Source organism: Gavialis gangeticus, unplaced genomic scaffold (assembly GCF_001723915.1).
Source record: "Gavialis gangeticus isolate Ggan-Ray unplaced genomic scaffold, GavGan_comp1, whole genome shotgun sequence".
In the NCBI taxonomy this organism is placed as follows: Eukaryota; Metazoa; Chordata; order Crocodylia; family Gavialidae; genus Gavialis; species Gavialis gangeticus.
In genome coordinates, this window is record NW_017729024.1 from 167,306,136 (window position 1) to 167,319,226 (window position 13,091).

General features: G+C 42.2%; 1 protein-coding gene across 10 annotated transcripts in view; it reads left to right on the forward strand.

Annotated features, from left to right (window-relative positions):
* UBAP2 (ubiquitin associated protein 2) overlaps nucleotides 1-13,091 on the forward strand; it is a 149,467-nt gene that overhangs the window by 91,587 nt on the left and 44,789 nt on the right. For all 10 annotated transcript variants that reach the window (XM_019518081.1, XM_019518078.1, XM_019518080.1 and 7 more), the window contains 7 exons: nucleotides 925-992; nucleotides 2,863-3,052; nucleotides 4,117-4,336; nucleotides 5,894-6,168; nucleotides 6,662-6,834; nucleotides 8,468-8,675; nucleotides 9,651-9,690. In XM_019518081.1, the coding sequence (XP_019373626.1) occupies nucleotides 925-992; nucleotides 2,863-3,052; nucleotides 4,117-4,336; nucleotides 5,894-6,168; nucleotides 6,662-6,834; nucleotides 8,468-8,675; nucleotides 9,651-9,690 (1,174 nt within the window). The remainder of the gene's footprint in view (nucleotides 1-924; nucleotides 993-2,862; nucleotides 3,053-4,116; nucleotides 4,337-5,893; nucleotides 6,169-6,661; nucleotides 6,835-8,467; nucleotides 8,676-9,650; nucleotides 9,691-13,091) is intronic.

The window sequence follows — 13,091 nt, forward strand, 5'->3', positions numbered from 1 at the left end:
CAAAACCCCCTTCACTCGGTCATTCCTTTTCCGCATTTACCCCCCCCCCCCCCCCCTTTGCTTATGGTATTTGTAGGAATAAACTAAAGTATGCATATATACGGCTTTGTATCAGTTTAGCTGTATTTACATTTTGGTCTCTAATGGTATAAATATTTCAATAAAAAAAATGTTGGAATAAAATTCTGTGTGTACCTTAGGCCTTACAGCAATTTACCAGATTTACTCAAATCTAAGACAGTCCTGAATTAAAAATGACTCCCTCCCCAATGATTAGATTCTATACATGGAACATTATAACAAATTTTATAAATTGTTCGTGTATAGAATCTAATTATTGGGGGTCATCTTTAATTCATCCCCTCCCCAGCATGGTAGGAGGGCCAGACAATGGGGAACTGGTAGGATGGGGAGGTCAAGCAGCTTGCCCCCCTGCTTCCCCTTCTTCCTCCGTTTCTCCCTCCCCTGGCTGAGCAAGGGTAAGGGGGTGGGGAGCAAGCTTGGCAGGGAAGCGGAGGCTGCATGCAGGGGTGGGAGGGGGGCAAGCAGGGTGCAGAGGTGGCAGGGGAGGAGAGGCAGGCAGCAGTTGTGGCTATGACCTTGCCCCCAGGTAGCCACAGCTGCCACCTGCCTTGCCCCTGTCCCCGTTCCCCCCACTGCCTTATACTTGATTCTATGGGGGGGTAAGATAGCCTTAAAATCGAGTAAAGAGAGTAGTTTATTTGGTACAGAATTGTAGATGAGACCTAACTGAAGCTTATCTGTTTTTTAGCACTTTTAAATATATGCAGTATGTTACTGTGCTGTTGATTTAACATTACTGATGCTTAAATGTGTAACAACAGTTAGATCCTTTATTATGATTCTTGCTGCATGTAAAAATGTAGATCTGTCTAAATTCCACTTTTCTTTTCTCCTTCTTAGCTTTCTGAAACCAAGGTTTTCACTGCTTCTTCTGTTCCAGCTGAAAACCATGTCACTCCTGGGCAGAGGTAAAGTCTCTCAAATGGTCTTTATTTCACTGTTTTGAAAGAGTTGGTTATAGACATAATCCCACCCCCCACAAAGTGAGGGGAACACCTGCTTCTGCCATTTTTTAAAACATATGCTGGGTAAAACAGAATAGCAGTTCTATGTTAACTCTTGTGATCCAGTAAGGGTTTTACAGTTCTTACTTTTCTACTTCTACTGCTTGAAAGCACATGTATAGTTCACTGTTCTCATGCGAACAGCTCCACAAACTGAAGTGGCCCTCAAGTCATGCTCAAGTACCCTAAATTCAGTTCTGCTCTTTGTTGCTGGAAGCACTCTTGGTAGCTTGTACCCACATGTGATCGTTGTCTTTTAAAATGTACTCATATAACCTTACTACAGTGATTCTTAACCAGGTTGCCTTGAGATCCTTTCTAAATGTGCTGTGGGGTACTGCACAATATTAAGTGTGCAAATGCCTACTCATGAATCACAACCTAAAGATTTCACATAGGAATCCTTGGTGTCAAAAACATCAACCTGTCTGTGGTCTTCCTGAGTTCTTTGCAATAGAAGAATTTCTCTATTTTTTTCCATATTCAAGAAATGAGTGAAAGCCAATAACTCATATTTTCCAGTGTGTGCCTTGAGTCTAACAAGGTTGAGAGCCACTGCCCTACCACAATAAAATATTCAGTTTTACTACCTTCAGCACTGCTCCAGCCAAAACCAGTCCAGTGTGTTTTGGATAAACTTTAATCAGAATGTTTTAGTACATTTGCTTCTGTATTAGGCTCTGTCAACTGTGCTATAGCACACAAGATCCTATACTAAGGGTGTACACAGGCAAACACATACTTTGGTGTAATTTTAAGTTTTTTACACTCATGTAGATTACAGGAGCCTGGAATTGGGATTGGATGGTCACGTGACTATTCTAGAAGAGCTCATGCAGTAAGCATGTTGTTGCACCTTGCTGCTCAGCAGTGGGGGAAGTGAGTCATAATCTGTGTACCTTTAGCAAATGGCTGTCCCAGGATGGACACCAACTGATATAACTTAAACTGGTAGATTTTTACCGTCATTCTTTAAACAGTAATCCTCCATTGGAGTAAAGAGCATAACCCTGGTTTAGGGGCTATGTTGTCTGTCCACTCCTTTCTTTGTTTTTGTTTCCTTCTCCCCATAGGTGTAACCCCTTGTCTGTCTGTCCCAGAGATGTTCCATGTCCTCATTGGCAATTTTACCCTGAAGCAGTTTCAGTGCCTGGGTTGCATTCCTGCTTTTGCTATAGAATCCCTACGTGACCACAGTCCTAGTGACTTTGTTGCTACGTTTTTTACTTTTTCCCTGTATAAAATGGGGCTAGTATACCCATCTTAACCAGGATGAAACCGTTACTCATTAGTGTTCTGTAAAAAGCTTGAGGATGTTGTTGCAGAAATGCGAAGCAGTGAGTGACAGGATCCACTCAAGTAAGGAAATGACAGCTCTTACCACTTACTTCAATTACTCAAGTCATGTAGGGACTCCACTAGCTTGTCACAGACACCAAAAGGTGCTTGGCTACTATAGTGATAGTTGGTTTAGACGTGCTCAGAGAAACGATACTCAGCCTGTACTATTTCTGTTTTGAAATGCTGAAGGGCAGAACAGAAATAGGTGTTTTCTTTAAATTTTGAAGCGGTAAAAGCAGGCAGCTAACAGGACTTTCTGTATAAACAGGGGCCTGCATGCCATCTCTTTAAGAACTGGTGTATGGCAGAGACAGGATTCACAAAGGTTACTAGCACAGTGGCTCTCACAGATCCCAACTGTGTGATTTGTTTTCTCATTTTTCAGTCGCTTCAGTAATTTATACCATCTTAACTCCTTTTTTCCCCTTTGTAGCATCGATCTGGTAACATTGCTTCAGAAGCCTGTGACTTCTGGCCAAGAAACAGAAGGCAACTCCTTTGAGTCTCCCCAACAGCAGACTTTTGGCCAAGCCTTAGTCTTCACGAATTCCCAACATAACACCCAGATGGCATCAGGAACTGCAAGTTCCAGTGCTGTAAACTCCTATACAGCTCTGAGTCTGGTAAGAGTCAATCATTATTGCTGCTGGGCTTTTTTGAAGACAGTAAATCTTAAACAGTAAAGTAACGAACTTCTCCAGCTATGATTCCTTGGGTATTTTGGTATTGGCAGAATTGCAATTGGTTTTGAAGTGTGAGAAGACAAAGGGACATGAACTAAATGTCCCTTCATCCACTCTATATCAGATGACACAAGTACCTTTTTTGGTGTGCTAGCCTGTTACTTGTCAGGCTAAGTGAATGGCTTTGTATTGATTCCTGGGAGTACAGCAACTATGTTTGCTGCATGTTGATTAAAATGAGACACCTTGTTTTTGAACCGTAGAATTTCCAGCCTGGAAACAATGATGTTGTATTTTTCAAGCATATCTCTGACTGTTCTGTGGAAATCCAGCTATTTCTGCCTTTTCTGGGCTAATGAAACTGCTCTTTGTTAGGTTCAGAAATTAGATACTTGAATATGTTTTCAAACAAAAAGTAAATACTGTCCCTGGTAAATTTTACCTTTATGATATGCTAAGAAACTGTATAAATTAAAGTATGTGTGTATCATCATTTTTAGCTTGGTACCTTTAACCTGTTTCCATTAATAGAGGATGGAGCTATAACAGTGAGACAGTAGCATTGGGTCTGCTGCTAGTGTTAAGTTTTGTTTTTCCCTATTTAATGCCTTGGGCTAAAATATAAATTGTCACGAGTCAGCTGCTAGCAAGCATTTATCTTGGAGCTATGTTCCTAAAATACCTGTTTTTTGTTGTGGTAGTAGTAGCCCCTGTGTTTCAGTGGTATAATCCTTCTCTGCCACACAGGAGCCCTGGGTTCAATTTCTGGGTGCTTATAAAACTACAGCAATGGAGACACCAAATGCCTGGACTCGGTCTGGCTTTTGGATTCAGTCTCAATGGCCTAAATGAGGATGGAAGGTTTGGGTAGACTCCATTCCTCCATATTCCTGCCTAGGCACATGCATCAAAGGGTGATCTCTCACACAGTTCATGATTTGGAAGGATCAGCAGGTGCTGTAGTAGTGGTAATGTTGTTATGTGTGTGTATGTTCCTCCCCTAGTCTTCAGTTCTCTGTTCTGCATTTGGAGAACTTGCATCATCTAAATTGGCAAACTCCACTGGATCTCAGATCTTGGACCAATTGAAATCTCCAGGTTTGGGTCAGTTCACCTCTCAGCAAAACAGCAGCAGCTCTACTACCACCACCACCACCACTACCACCTCATCATCCTGGGATCTAAAGCCCCCTATTACCCAATCTTCTGTCCTCAGTCAGTTTGGTAAGTGTTTGCACATGGGTTGATTGGTTGCTTTGTTGGTTTTTCTGTCTGCGAACCTTTGACTCCAGTATGAAATGCATGTAAGAGTTTTTTAAATATTGAGAAATGACTTCGCTCTTTTGAAATTAGCTTCTTAAATGTGTGACCAAATGTATTATTCACCTTTATGCTAAGGTTCTATTTATAAAAGATGATAAATAGTGGTTATGTAAGCTGTGTTTTTGTAGCTGTTTAAGTGTACACCCTTGGAAGGTGTTGAAGAAAGTTATAAGAAGCCTGTTGCTCTCATCTGTAATGATTGACCAGCCATTTGTTAAAAACTATTAATCAGTAACTTTTTAAAATCTATTTGTTAATGGACTGTTAATGTAAAGTTATTTTATATTCCTAAGAAAAATGTTTTTTGTCATTTTGTCTGTACTTCTGCCTCTTGAGGAGCTTACATACATGCAACATCATATTTAGTCCCGACTATGTTAATGATATTTTCTTATGATGGGGTCTCCAGTTCTCTTGTGTAATGCGCATCTCAGTATGAGAAATATGTCCTCATGGATACCTAACCCTTCTGTCTAGATGGAGGTAGTTCACAATCCCTTTCATTCACAATTGCCCAGTTGAGTAGGATTAGTAAAGAAAATAATAAAGGCCTGCCTGTATGTGGTCACTTCCAGTGGTGCTCTGACTGGTTATCATCTTGTCAATGTGCAAGCAGCCAGTGTGGTAGGAACTACAATTATTCATGTAAAATAACATTAGGAAAGTATCTGAATGTATTTTCAGCTGCCTTCTAATGCACTTTGGCAGCTGAAAGGAGAAACGGGCACAGTGTGACCAGCAGCGTTCTGTAGGTCTGCTGCATTGTGGATTAGACATTTGAGCCATTGCTTGCAAGTCTCTTCTATCCACTGAAATTTTGAGGGGAGATTTATGAAGGGCAGGTAGGCACCCAGCTTCTACTGGCTTTCAGCTGGACATGGCTGCCAGGCTCCTATTTATGCATTTGGCAATTTCCCCTTCTAAGAATCAGGAAGCCAGAAAGCCGAATTTATATTATCTCTAGATTGTGGTAATTTCTCAGACAAGAATTGCCAAGAAAAACTTGAGTTGTTTTTTGCTTAGAATTTCACTTTTACATATTTTTGTGTCATTTGCAGCAAGCTTCTTATGCTGCAGAGCTGTGTAAAGTCTGACTAGAATAATACAAAAGTTTTCCAGTAGTGTAAGGTATTCTGTATAATATAGCTGCATGGCCACATAGATAGCTGAATAATCCTCTACTTCAGAAAAATGCTACCTTAGAATCTGTTTTTATTTGAAGAACAAAATGAAGTTGCCAGCCTTTATGATTGCAAAGGTAACGCTCAGGCTCTGAAGCTCATGCAAACTAATGCAGTGTTGTATGGCAGAGTCTATATGTGGTGTAAAACAGTCGCCTTGAAAGGTGGGAATAAAACTGATTCTTTAACTATAGAGAAAAAGCCCCAAAGCCTAGTCTGTGGGGTTTGATGTTTTAATTTTTGATGTGTTGTTTTTTCCCCCCAAAATGTTGGCTAGACTTTAAATCCCAGCCTGAACCGTCCCCAGTTCTGAGCCAGCTGAGCCAGCGACAGCAACAGCAGACGCAATCAGTCCCAGTTCCTCCTCCTGGGTTGGAGTCCTTTTCCTCCCAGGTAAAGCTCCGAGAGCCATCGCCAGTAGACAGCTCTACCGCTGTTAGCAAAATTCTGCAGCTCCCCAGCATGTCTGTGGATAACCAGGCAGTGTCAGCCCCTCAGACGCAGCAGAAACAGATCAAACCACCGAAACGGAGGATACCCCCAGCTTCTAAGGTGGGTAACACAACGGGCCACTGCATAGGAAATCTGTTTTGGGATACATAGGTGTTTGGGACAAGATGATTTTATAATAGTTGTCATGTGTTTTTGCTCATGAGAACTGAGAACTGTGTAGCTTATAGTCCAGAAGACAGTGATGTTGTATTTTTCCAAGCACATATCGGATTGCTCTATGAGGAAATCCAACCACTTCTGAGTTTTCTGGACTAATTTTGGGCATGGTGAAGTGAATTCTGAGAACACAATAACCTTTTAGTAGACACAAGACTCTATGGCCTGATCTTTCAGGCCTCAAAAAGAAATATAGGACCAACAAAACAAGAGCTGAGCTGGAGGACTTCTTAGGTAGGTGAAAGTAAGGCAAGGCCTGCGCTTGTAATCAAGTTAAATCCTTTGTTTTCAGTGCATTGCTAGTTTTGGAGAAAGAAGTGGTTCTGGTGACTGACTTCTTCCATGAAGATGTAGCAGTTGTGTATTGTTTTTCCAGATTCCTGCCTCTGCAGTGGAAATGCCTGGATCAGCTGATGTGACAGGGTTAAATGTTCAGTTTGGAGCCCTGGAGTTTGGGTCAGAGCCTGCACTCCCAGAATTTGGATCGGCTCCAAGCAATGAAAATACCAGCCAGGCGCCCACCGGTAGCTTGTACTCCAAACCTGTAAAGTATGTATGCATTTTGCTCGTGCGTGCGTCCTTGTGCCTTCTCTGCAAGGCCGATCTTGTAACAGAAAAGGCATGCGAGGCTAAAGGTGTCTTCTGTCAATGGACGCTACATGTAGCTGTCTTAGGAAGCACAGTGCAATGGCATGAAAGAGATTGGTAGCTAAAATGGGAAGGTCTAGATGTGAGTTAGGGTCTTCTTTCCAGAAATGGTTTAGAGCAGTGATAAAATGAACATAAAGGTTCCTTTCAGGAGCTCCTCTTCTACTGTTGCTTTAAGCTGATAAACTTAAAATGCTAATTTCTCAAATTGTTTGAGGGTTTAGCTCTTCACAGGCAGCGTGCGCTCATTCTCAATCCAGCTTAGAATGGCAGTATACATTCCTACATATAAGTCCAACGTCACTGGAGGATCAAAAAGGAAGCTGGGCTCTGAAGGAGGCAGAAGTACTTATTTTTATTAAAGTAACCAATAATAGAGTTAATACAAACATACCAGCCTTGTATATTTGCCTCTGTGAATGTTCTTCCGTGGTTTTGTTTCAATGTAAACTGTCCTTTTAAAGTTTATCCAGAGTTTGATAGCAAAAATAAACATTTACAAAACTTCTGCTGATTTTAAATGTTTTTAAAAATCCCAGACAGGTTTTTTTTTTCTTTTTAAAATTGCCCTTGTAATTTTTGCAGACCAAACACTGAAGCATTCTGCTGATGCACTGAAGCCCAAGAGGCATGCATTAGAAAGAGATTATAAACAAAACTGGAGAAATGTCTAGTTTCAGTATCCAACATCATGAAAAATAAGCCACCTACTAGTATTTCAGTGTGAACTGTCTTTAAAGTTTGTATTGCAGGCAAGGAAATTTAGCTTTCAAAAAGAGGTTTTTAACCTAGCAGCCTTCCTGTGGAATCCACACCAGTCCTATAGGTCTGCAGTGGTGCTGGAGAGAGTAAAGTGTTAAAAGATCAGAATTCTTTTCAGAGAAACAAATTTTAATCTGTTTCTAAATTGTCATGTTTGCAGCACTGTATTTAAATGTATTGCTTAAAGCTCTTGGTCTGACCTGTGGTCCAACTGAGTTGGTCTCTGATACCAATATGTAGAGACTGTTTCCACCCAAAATCTTGCAATGCTTTTGTCATGCTTTTAATTTTGGAAAACAGAAAGCTACTTTCAGACTGTCTTTTCTGTTTGTTTATTGGGCTAGAATGCTTTTGCAGTTTTCAGGGGGCTCAGGTTAACAGTCTTCTCACCATGGAAATGGCCTCTCTAGACCCAGGCTGATTCAGAAAGCAGGAATATAATGATAATTGATAGTCCCTTTATGAGGAGGTAGAATGAAATATGGGATGACAAAATGTAGTTAAGTGCTGATGCCTCAACTCTGGTTTTGGGTGGGAGAAATGCCCCCTGTTGCTCAGTGCAGATGCTGGCTTGGAAATGGAAACTGATTAATGTGGACCTAGGCAAAATGATAGATTCGCCGTCTCGTTCGGGTTATCTAGTGTAAGCAACTTCTGGCTGAGCAACTGTGTATTCAGTTCTAGATTACTGTGTGGCAGCTGGTATTTTGGGGAAGGTGTTTCAGGTGGCATTTACCAAAATGTTAAATGATTTTTACTTTTTTTTTTTTAGTGATCCTTTGAATACCTCTTTGCCAATATCCAGTACAGTACAGGAGTCCACCTATACAACCTCTGCCATCACCTCTTCCAGTCTGACCTGCTCATCTCAGAGCACTAGCCCAGTAACAACTTCCTCCTATGACCAGACAGCTGTGCATAGCAGGATAGCATACCAAAGTTCCATGGCTCCATCGGAAACAACCCCTGTCGCAGCCACGGTGAGTAGGGATCTTGAACAGGGTCTAGCTGTTAGTCTGGGGTACATATTTTGATATATCAAATTGTGCTAGCTACCATTCTGACTGTGGGTTGTGAAACACTCATCCTGAAACGCGAGTCATGTTTTTAAAAAATATATAAATAAATTCACATTACACAGTGAGTGCAGTACCTTGTCAGTGCAACTTAAGGGTAAAAACCTCCATGTATTACGTTTGTACATTGTGCACGCAGTGGAGATCATATTGGCTTTGGCTTTTGGGCAGTACCACGGTGTAAAGGTTTGATGAAATAGAAGAATAAAAGACTAAGTAGAATTTCCACATTTACATATTAAAGATCACAAAGCCTTTCTTAAAGAAGAGTAACACTGCCTTTATATAGCTTGGTGTGCCTTCTAGGAAGGATTTCAAGCTTAATTATTCTCTGACCTCTGTTAGCGGCCCAGCCACACATGTCTTCTGAACCAGCTCCTCTCTGGTCATGAGGATTAAATGCAAACGCCCAATTTTGTACTCCAGAATGATCCAATCAACTACTTTCTTCTCCAGCCTTATCTTTCAGTGCAGTGTTTTAGTCTTCCCATTGATCTGCATGATTTGGATAGCTGCAGTAGTATGGCCTGTTAGGGAGGCAAGTTTCTCTTGTGTTGCTAACTTCTACGGCCTTTTTTTTTTTTTCCCCCATCATCATTCCCAGGAGCCTGAGGTTTGTATCATGTATATTTTACCCCTTGGCCTCCTTCACATGGACATAGTTTGAGCAGTTCTGTATGTGCATCCCTGCAGACTTCCCACCTAAGACCCCTTTCTTGGATAGTGAAGTTCAAGGAACACTAGTGACTTGTTTACATTCATTTCAAATGGCAAGGAAATGGGAGACTTAATGACAAAGCTTGCTAAATGCTTGAACGTCGAGTATCTAATATCACCTCCACAAGGGGGTTGACTAATTCGTTTTTCCTTTGTTCGCAGAATGGGCACAGTGGTGTTCGAACACAGCCAACACTTGACAGTAAGTTTCCATAGCTCCATTATATACAGACCTGCTTTTCTGACCCTTCTGGACTCCCTCTGTATTTACCCAATAGCAATAATGATAGCTAGTTTCAGGTTTTGTCCAGCTGTCCCTGTGTAATTTTTGGCTGAACAGTTTGGTTTATGTTGTGCTTGCAAGAACAGGCCGCTAATTTTCTTGGCTAGTAGTAAAATGTGAAATCAGCTTGACTAATTCTAGGCCCAGATGTGGAGTGCGGGCTGGTGTTGGGAGGCTGCTAATTTTACTTTTTCATTCCTGCATGAGGGTTGAATGCGGTTAGGCATTTTTACCAGCTTTCCCACTATCATTTGGAAAGCTCAGATTTCTGCCTCTTTTTATTGGCAGTAAAAAAGATTGTGGCTTTGCTTTGTTGTTTTACTCTTTGCTGTGCCAGCCTCCTTGGTCACAGCATGCTTCTGGAGGGATGGCTGGCTGACACGCTCCCTCTGCTGGATGACTTGTTCTGTTGTAGTTGGAATATCCTGGGCATTTATACACATACGTTTTTGACCCGTGATGTGCCAGAGATCCGGTAGGTCGGAGCAGACTTGATTAATTGAGTCTGCTGCCCACGCAACCTGACACTCACTGCTGGACCGTGTTCAGTTGTACAAGTGGCAAAATGCATGTCAACACACAAAATGGCAGTGGTGCACTTTTGAACTAAAACACCTTCAATGTGTTTTAGTTCAGAAGCGCGTTGCTGCCACTTTCTCTGCCCTAATGTGCATTTTGCCACTTAGACAACTGCATGCACTGCAGTGCTGGGCACTTTTAAAAGTACCTAATGTTGCGGTGCAAGCAAGTGTACAAATGCCAGGCATTCAGAGGGTCGTTTGGGTTCTTACCTTGGTTTTTGTTAAAGGTTGGCTCCCTGGGGTTACTCTCATTCCCCCCAAAAAAGGTCGTTTGTGCCTCGTCTTTCCTTATCTGCACTGTTTTCCACAAGATGTGCACAGATTCATCTCCCCCTCATCCCCTCATTTGTACTTTGTGCCCATGCCAGCTTCTGAGAGACGCATCTGCCTCCCAGACAGTCACGCTTGGCATCAGAGAAGGGGGCACCTTGGCCTTTTAATGCCTTTTTATACTGGTTCTTTAAATGGATAAGGTGACCACATGGGACAGTGTGAAATCTGGGACACTGCCCCCCTCTGCAGGCTGCAGGGAGGAAATGGTGGCGTGTTAATAATCCATTATTCTTTACTTCACAGGTGTTAGCAATCACCTGTGAAGTAACAATTCGTGTCAATGGGAAATTTAGCTGTCTGCTGGGGCTTCCTATTTCACAGCTCCTGCCACTCTGCCTCCCTTCCCCAGCCAGCCAGGACCAGCCTCCAGGACTGTCCCTGCCAATCTGGACTATATGGTCACCCTACAAATGAAGAGCTTGAGTATCCAGCTCAGTAAACCTGATGTGCTTCACTGGCATTGCATTCATTTGGAGGAGGGCAGGGAATAGCATGTAGATCTGGGGAGTTACCAACTCGGTTGCTCCGAAAATGCATAAAACTGTTTTCAAACTGGAAATATACTTCTCACCTGCACGCAAATTGCACAAGTCAGATGTGTTATAGCACAGTGACCTGCTTTGTAATTAGAGGGTAAAAATCCAAGTAATAAAAGCTAGGTCTTGATAGAACCACTTCAACGTCTCTGACTTTTTGATACGGAAAACAAACTGTCCTTGGATGACCTTGTGACATTTGAGATGCATGTTGTTCCAGAAACCAGCCTCTATATTATACCCACCCCTAATCCTGTACTATGACTGCAGGAGGGCTAAGGAGCACTACTGTTTTTTTCTGCTTTTTGAATCCATAACAAGGAGACTCGTTTCCTTACTTCAGTGTCCAGTCTGTAGCCAAACCATTCTCTTTTTTTCCTCTGTAATACAAGTTATGACTTTGTTTTCTGTCCATGATGTTAAAGTTCTGGTCCAAGTCCTTATTCTGTATCTTGGCTATTGTAATCTCCTCTTGTCTAAATCGGGGATGGTCAACCTGTAGCCCAAGTGGCCAGGGGTAGCTTCGGCGTGTGGTGCACTGCAGACCAGGGAGGGGGCAGGCAGCCCAGTGACTGATAGAGCAGGGATCCCAGAGCAGAGCAGCTAATTGGGCAGGGGAGGGAAATCAGAGTGACGTTTGGAGAAGGTGGGGCCAGTTTGTGGCACACCTGCCAAAAAGGGTCAGCTCCCACTGGTCTAAATCATGGCATCTCTCAACCTTCCTAGCCATTCATCATACGGTGATTTATTGCCTTGCCTACATTACTCCTTTTGTTTCCTTTCCCTGGCTTTCATCATGCTCAAGCACCCTTTCCCCTCCAAGGTCCTTCATAACACTGTCCCTCTACCCTGTTGGCTTATACGGTGTAATAGTTGCCACTTCCTCTGCAAAGGATGCCAGCCTTGTTCATCCATTCAAGAGTCTCTCACTCTTCCCTGTGCCGCCTTCTGTGCCCACCCCCCTTTGCAGGCAACTCCTTAACTGAATTGATTGGTCTACACCATCTCTTTTCAGACTCTTTCTCAAGCCACAGTTCTGCTTCGATGGCAACAAGTCAGTCAGTCAGCCAGCATTGGATTGTCTGTTGGGACTAGTGGATATCCATTATTTAAATGGGCATTATCCAACAGTGCATTCAGTTCCCACAAAAACTTACTTTGATATTTTTTTTATGCCCTCTGTTCCCTCATCTTATCTCTGACACTGCCCCTTCTAATATCGGATTATAAGCTTGGCAAGGCAGACATTGTGCTTATCTGTTTGTGCAGAGTTTGTCCTGGCACCTTGAGGGAAACCACAGACTAATAGCTGAGAAGACAATGATGGTTAACTTCCAAGCACATATCCGATTTCCATGGAGGACATGCTTAACACTTCTTCCTTTTGTTCTTTGTAAACATGCATTTTATTAGGTCTAACTAACCTAGGGAAGTTCACTGAAATAAATCAAGTTGCACAAGGATACTGTGTCCCACTGGCCTTTCAGATGTTAATGATAGTTGACTGAATTTCAGTATGCAGGTCAAGTGAGCGCCTGGGTATATTTTTAATTGAGGGCCTTCCTGGGATGTCACACATTAATGGCATAGATTGAGCAGGATGTTTCCCTTAGCATGCTAGAATTGTCCATCTAAACATCACACAGCACCAGTCTCCTGGAGAGGTACTTTCATAATGAGGTGATGACTTTTAGCTTGCACGCAGCGGAAAGTAGCATTTCCGGGGGGTGGTATGAAATTATTGGTAGCAAATAGGATTTATTTTGGGGACATTTAAGATTATTATACTGTAATAGGCCAATGGATAAATTTATTTATAAATGGTAAGAAGAATGGGCCAAATCCTTAGCTGTTGTAATTTGGTATAGTA